General features: G+C 44.6%; 1 protein-coding gene across 1 annotated transcript; it reads right to left on the reverse strand.

Moving 5' to 3' along the window:
* Positions 1-4437: 4437 nt before the first annotated feature.
* On the reverse strand, positions 4438-6604 carry TKTL2 (transketolase like 2). Its single transcript, XM_047799012.1, is given in 1 exon segment — positions 4438-6604. A coding segment is annotated over 1 exon segment (1881 nt). The 5' UTR covers positions 6319-6604.
* Between the last annotated feature and the right edge of the window lie 1026 nt (positions 6605-7630).

Here is a 7630-nt window from a genome sequence, read left to right on the forward strand (position 1 = left end):
TCCCAGGGCCACTGAACACCAATTGTGAAGACAAATGAAAGCTTGCATCTACCCAGATCTTTATCTGTGGCCCTATTTTCTACTCCCAAACTATAAAAACACTTCCTATTCTCTCCTGAGGGCAAAATCTTTAGTGCGTTAGCCTGCTATGGCCTCTGTTGCCTGGCAAAGGAATAAATCTATTTTTTTTTCTCTTTTGCCAAAACTCAGTCTCCACATTTCTATTCAGAACTGGTGGACAGAGGCAGAGTTTTGGCAACAGTCCCTTCTCTCACACTTTTCCTCCATCTGACTTCCCAGGAGGTTCTCCAAATACATTATTGTCACCTCTCTGTTCAGCACTTACTGATACAGCTTATTGATACAAAGTCAGCAGCATGGGGCCAGCAGACAGGTGATTTCAGAGCAAATAGGGAGTCTAAGCATTGGGAGTCCCTTCCAGGTGACAGTACACCTTCCTACTATCTCTAACCTACAGATATCACTATCTCTAAACTACATGGGACTCCTCTGATGCAAGGACCTCTTTACTGAATATGGTGGCCTGTGGCAAGCCTGCACCTGCCATCTTACTAACACCTTGTAGTCAAGCACAGAGATGGCCTTGAGGTCTGAACAGCAAGAGGCCAGCCCTTATCCCCTCCACCTGTCATATCATCATCCTCATCTCGCTTCAATGCTTGACCCCAAGATTTACAAGCGTCTGCTATAAAAATCCAGATGGTAAGTACTCTTGGACTTGTAGACCATAAAATGTGTGTCACAACCACTCAATTCTGCCATGCTAGCTCCAAAGCAGCCACAGGAGCATGGTTGTGTTACTGAAACATTTCCTTCAAGGATCTTTGAATTTCATACAACTTTCACGTGTCGTGAAATACTATTCTTCTAAAAATTTTTCAATCATTTAAAAATGTAAAACCTTTCTTAGTTTGTGGTCACACAAACATAGAAGGCAAATGGGTTCTGCCTGCTGCTGGTGTTTACTACTCTCTCCCCTGTCCCTGCATCTCTAAGGTCAGGGCAGTAAGCCCGCTGTCTGATCAAGCCACCAACATCTGATCTTGCAGTGAAATGCCTTCTGCCAGTCAACCCCAAACACTGTAAGCATTCTCTCATCATCCAGCATCAGGGAAGGGACTTAGTTCACTGCCTTCTCCTCTCCTTTGGGAAAGCTGGGGAAGAGAGCTTCTAAGAACAATACATTCCATCACAATAAAGTCCCAGGACCTCCCTTACATAGCATCATAATAATGGCCACCCAAACAGCTCAGTATTCATCCCCCATACCCCCAACCAGACCCTCTCTGATGGGAGTTATTCCTGCACAGCTCAGTAAACTTGGGGATAATTAAATTTCTATAAGTAGCTCACTTCACTGTTACATAATTTAAACATCAGAAACACCAAACCATTTACTTTTCTAAAAAATATATATATATATATATTTTTTTTCCCAAATGGGAACTTCCCTCAGTTGAACTTCCAGGTGGCTTAAGAGCCATAGATGTATCCAGATAAGTAAAATAACTTATTACTGAGAGTCAGAAAAAGCAAGGAATAACTGAGAGCCATTCACCATCTGAGTGACCCATGTCACTCTAGAGGACCACTTGATAGTCTTTGAGAGCAGGACCACAAGCAAGGCAGTTGTCGTGGTTACAGCAGTCCCTGGAACATCACCAAGCTCTCTTTTAATCTAGGCATCCTTCTTCTAGGCAAAACAATGACTAGAACACCAGAGTTAAACCAGTGGCCAGGTGTTCATCTAAATCAAAAGTGAATCTTCAGGAGTTCCCTCTGTGGCACAGTGGGTTAAAGGATCTGGTATTGCCGTGGCTATGGCATAGGTCACAGCTGTGGCTTGGATTGAATCCCTGGCCCAGGAACTTCCATATGCCATGGGCGCAGCTATTAAAAAAGCAAAACTGCATCTCCACAAGCTTTAGTGGTCAAGGTCGGCATCTGTCAGGACAACTCTCTGATTTTCATGGACACTTATGAGATCTCCAGAATGATTCAGAGCTAGAGAATATTCACTACAATGCAGTTGGATTTGGAATCCATCTTACTTGAATAATTGTAGACACAAGATAAGAAATCTCACCTCTATTTCTTCTCTCTGAGCCTCATCGCCACTGACTGATGCCCTGTTGAATAGAACCTTTACAGGAGAGATTAAGGACTTCCCCACATTCCTACAAAAAATATTCTTAGTCATCACACACACTCCATTAGTCATTAAAAACAAAACCAAAAACCAAACCTGACCTACTATCATTTTAAAGTTGTGTTTAGACATAGTTGGAAACAGACGATTTTGCACCTCACTTTCAAGTTAGAAGCCATAAAAGCTGAAGTGCTTTCTTAGTACGCACACTCAAATTATGACAAGTAATTTTGCACCAGTGTTTTTTTCTTTTTTTTTAATCTCTATTTTATTTCCTCTCTCTCTCTCTTTTGTTTGTTTGGGTTTTTTTGTTTGTTTTTTAGGACTGAACTTATGGCATATGAGGTCAAATCCTAGCTGCAACTGCCAGCCTATGCCACAGCCATAGCAACATGGGATCCGAGCCATGTCTGCAAACCTACACCACAGCTCATGGCAATGCCAGATCCTTAACCCAATGAGTGAGGCCAGGGATTGAACCCTCAACCTCAAGGATATTAGTCGGGTTGTTAACCGCTGAGCCACGAAATGAAGTTTTTTGTTTGTTTGTTTTTGTTTTTTTGCTTTTTTTGCCTTTTAGGGCCATACCCATGGCATATTAAAGTTCCTAGGCTAGAGGTCAAATTAGAGGTGCAGCTGTCAGTCTACATCACAGCCACAGCAACTTGGGATCTGAGCTGAATCTGTGAGCTACACCACAGCTCATGGCAATGTCGGATCCTTAATGCACTGAGTAAGGCCAGGAATTGAACCCTTACCCTTAATGGATACTAGACAGTTTCGTTACTGCTGAGCCACAACAGGAACTCCCCTCTCTCATTTTTATTATCTTTTTTGGGTGCGATAAATGAGGTGAATTTCTTTGCACATTTGTATTTTCTAAATTTCTACAATAATCCTTTAGCAACTGTTTTATTTTTACAAAATAACTTTTAAATATTAGTAAATAAGCAGTGAAATTTGATAATTGCTAAGCATGATTTGATAATGATAAGCATGATCAATTTTCAAAGGGAGAAACCAGAAGAGCTCAGAGAAAAAGGACAGTTTGCCACTGTCCCAAGCAGGCCCTGACCTCTCTGATAACCAGGTAATGATTTCTGGTCTCTACCATAACTTCTACAATGACAACACTGAGACAAATTGGTTAATGCCTCCCAAGAACTTAATGAGATCACTTAATGAAGCTAATAAAACAAAGGAACTATTTGAAAAAGAGAAATTTTACATTTAGTTTTGAACCTTGGGTCTGTCTTTTATCTACCTGAGTGGTGCTTTGCTCGAGGTTTCTAGCCATAAAGTCCATGTACTGACAGTGAAAAGTGAGGGGTCTGCTTCAGCCCACACATTGTTCTCCAGTGATTTGTCTCCAGCTCCCACCTTGTCCCAGGATTACTGTTGGGAAAACCACACTGCTTTCTGCTTCCAGTTTAGACAGAAGTTTCCTCCAAATCAGGGAGAAATCAAGTCACACATAACAAAGCACAAACCCAATAAAGCTACTGGTTTTTAAATACTTTATTACATTGACTCTAGTTTCCTTAACAGATGAATATCAAGTGAGCAACCTGGTTTGGTCACTGAAAAAAAATGAAACATTTCTGAAATCTCACAAAATGGTGCAGTGTGCAAACTAGAACTAGTCAAGCATCCATCTCTTTACAGAACGGCACAGTCTCTGCAAGCAGCGGGGTGCATCGTAAGAGCTTTCTCTGCAGCCCTGAAGCCTCTCAGCTGCAGAGATGAGGGCAGATTTCACAGGAAACTCCAATGCAACTTCAAGGTCACATGTTCTCCCAGGGAGCTGCGGGGAGGATAGTGGGAAGTGACAGCTCAAACCTGCTTCAAAACCTAGACTACCGAAGTCTTACAGGGAAATTCACATTTTCTTTACTTCCAGGAAGTTACCACACACTTAAGAAACTGTGACTTCCACACTGATTCCCAACCTAGTCAATTATTTGTAGACTTATCAGAAAACTTGTACTAGGTAGTTGTTTTGTCTATGGTTTCTTAAAATATAATTTAGTTAAATGGTTTAAAAATGAGAGTGACATTTGTATACATAGTCACAGTTTAGGAGAAAGGTAGGTGACTTGAATTTCTGAATTTGGAATGAAGAAAGGTGTTAAATGGCTTTGTTTAAAAAACAAAAAAAGGCACAAAGGTATAAATGATACCCTTGTTAACAACAAGCATGAAAGTGATATAGAGATACCAGTGTTTTAAGACCAATGCCAATAGATTGATTTTTTAACAAAATCATCTTAGTTCATTAAATTATATTTCACAGCCGCTATGATGTGTCTAGCACTGATCCCAAACACATCCAGCAATTCACTAGGTTTTCCACTTTGAGGCATTCCAGACACTGCCAGCTGATGTACGTGGATGTCCGGCTCCCCAGAGACGGCTGCACACACAGCTTCTCCAAGACCACCTTCCTGGTAGTGATCCTCCACTGTGATTATCCGGCCACCTGTGGCTTTTGCGCTGGAGATAATGGTGGCAGTGTCCAGGGGTTTAATGGTAAACGGGTCAATGATTCGGACAGAAATACCTTGTTGGAAAAGGGCATCTGCAGCTGCTAAGGCTTCATGCAGGGTAATGCCAGCTCCAATCACTGTGACTTTGTCATTAACACTGCTTCGGATAACCTTGGCCTGTCCAATCTCGAAATTTTCTTGTGGGGTGTAAATAACTGCAGTTTCTGGTCCTCCGGTGCGAATGAAGCACATTCCTTTGGAACTGGCAGCCAGGTAAACAGCATGCTCCGTGGAGACAGCATCGCATGGATAGAAAACCGTGCAATTGGGAACGCTTCGGAACATAGCTAGATCTTCCAGGGCCAGCTTGGGGGGTCCAAATTCACCCACTGATACCCCACAGTGGGAACCAATAAGATTGATATTGGTTTGAGATATGGCTCCCATCCGGATCTGATCAAAGGCTCTTGTGAGAAAGGCAGCTAAGGTACTAACAAAAGCAATAGTTCGACCCCGGGCAGCACAGCCCAGTGCCACACTGACCATGTTCTGTTCTGCAGTAAAACACTCAATGAAACGCTCAGGGTGTTCCTTCTTGAATATCTCAGAAAAGGTGGAGTTCTTTGGATCACCATCCAGGACAACAACTCTTTCGTTTGCACGGCCCAGTTTAATTAGAGCCAAACCATAAGCTTGCTGAGTAGCTATCTTGTTGCCAACTTTATAACCAGGCGGACAGGTGATTTTTATATTCGTGATGATGCTGATCTGAGTGGAGCCTCCAGCAGGTGGGTTGGGTATCGGATTCTTGTTAGTCTGTATCTGACTCTCAATTAGTCTGATGACCTCATCTGCTCTTTCTTTAGGCATTGGCTTTCCATGCCAATTTTCTGCATCCTCAACGTCTGGAATCCCCCGGCCCTTGAACGTCTTCGCAATTATGGCAGTGGGCTTTGTCTTCACTTGAGCTGCCTGGCAAAACGCGAGGCACAAGGCCTCCACATCGTGGCCGTCCACTAGGTAAGTATTCCACCCAAAGGCTTCACAGCGACTCTGATAGGTATCCATGCAGTGCGCAAGGGGCGCCACACCACTCTGCCCCAAGCGGTTCACGTCAAAGACTGCCACCAGATTGCCCAAATTGTAATGGGATGCAAAGGCCAGAGCTTCTCAGACAGAGCCTTCTGAGGACTCGCCATCGCCCAAGAGGCAGAACACCCGGTAGCTGGCCCTGTCCAAGTACTTGCCAGTAAAAGCCATTCCGCACGCGGCCCCCAGTCCTTGGCCCAGCGACCCGGTTGCCACATCCACGAATGACAGTCTGGGGGTGGGATGTCCCTCTAAGTCGCAGTTAATGGTCCGCAGATTCAGCAGGTCGGGCTCACTAATGCCTCCCGCCTCTACCCAGGCGGCATAGAGGAGTGGGGCCGCATGGCCCTTGGAGAGGATGAACCTGTCGTTGTCCGGGTGTCTTGGCTCCATCTGCCTGTACTTCATGGTGTGAAAAAATAGCACCGACATGATCTCAGCAGCACTGCAGCACGAAGTGGGGTGGCCAGAGCCAGAGGCACATGTGGCTCTGATGGAATGGATGCGCAGGCGGTTGGCCACGTCCTGCAGCACCTGTGCAGTGGCTGTGTCCAGCACGGCATCAGAGGCCATGGCAGAGCCCCCTCAGTTCCCTGCTGAGCCAACAACTCCAGCCCCTGCAGTTTTGTCACGTGACAGTGACGCCCTGGCCCCGCCTCCACTGGAAACAACTCTGAGGTTCCCTCACAGAATAGTGCACACTGGCCCCGCCTCCCAGGAAGCGAGCTGGGTGGTGCTGTTGCCGCCTGGCCAACCTCCCCAAAAACAGTGCTGCAGCTTCATCACTGTGGAAGAACACCCTGGCCCTGCCTCCCTAAGGTAGCTTCTGACTTTGGTATTTGCCCTGCTCCACGGTCTCCTTCTGATTAATGGGTTTTTAATACTTATCTTGTCACCCACATGTTCAACATTATTGAAAATAATTAAATGTCTCTATACCTTTGCTCACGCTGTAAGCATTCTTCTTTCCATGTATTATGGGAAATTTAGTTGAGGCCATGCTTCTTTTTCATGCCTTGACCCAATCTCCAAGACATCTTCACTGTTCTATAGCAGTGCTTTCATGCAAATGATCCAAAGTCTCTTTTGGTCCAAACTGTATGGCAACTCTATGTCAACAAGACTTTCCAGAGCAATTGAAGATTTTGACTCTGATTTCAGATAGAAATACAATGACTAATTTGACCAAAAGTTATGGGGAAGATCAAATCTACACATGTGGAATGGGGCATCTGGAACCACAATTTCTTGAATATACCATCAAATACTGTTACTGCTAATAATTTTTAGATAAAATTAACTTGTTTTAGTTACAAAACTAAACCTGTGCCGTTAAACACTTCTAGCAAGCAGGGGTTATAGCTTATTATAAAAAGAAAACTGGGGAGTTCCCGATGTGGTGCAGCAGAAACGAATCCGACTAGGAACCATGAGGTTGCAAGGTTGATGCCTGGCCTTGCGCAGTGGGTTAAAGATCCAGCGTTGCCTTGAGCTGTAGTGTAGGTTGCAGACTCAGCTCAGATCTGGTGTTGCTGTGGCTCTAGTGTAGGCTGGCAGCAACAGGTCGGATTAGACCCCTAGCCTGGGAACCTCCATATGCCACAAGTGCACCCTAAAAAGGACAAAAAAAGACAAAAGAGAGAAAGAAAGAAACCTGGGAGTTCTCATTGTGGCTTAGGGGAAACAAACCCAACTAAGATCCATGAGGATGTGGTTTCGATCCCTGGCCTTACTCAGTGGGTTAAGGATCTGAAGTTGCCCTGAGCTGTGGTGTAGGTTGCAAACACAGCTCAGATCCCGCATTGCTGTGGCTGTGCTGTAGGTCCGCAGTTGCATCTAGGATTTGACCCCTAGCCTGGGAACTTCCATATGCCTTGGGTGTGGC

Source organism: Phacochoerus africanus, chromosome 10 (assembly GCF_016906955.1).
Source record: "Phacochoerus africanus isolate WHEZ1 chromosome 10, ROS_Pafr_v1, whole genome shotgun sequence".
Lineage (NCBI taxonomy): Eukaryota > Metazoa > Chordata > Mammalia > Artiodactyla > Suidae > Phacochoerus > Phacochoerus africanus.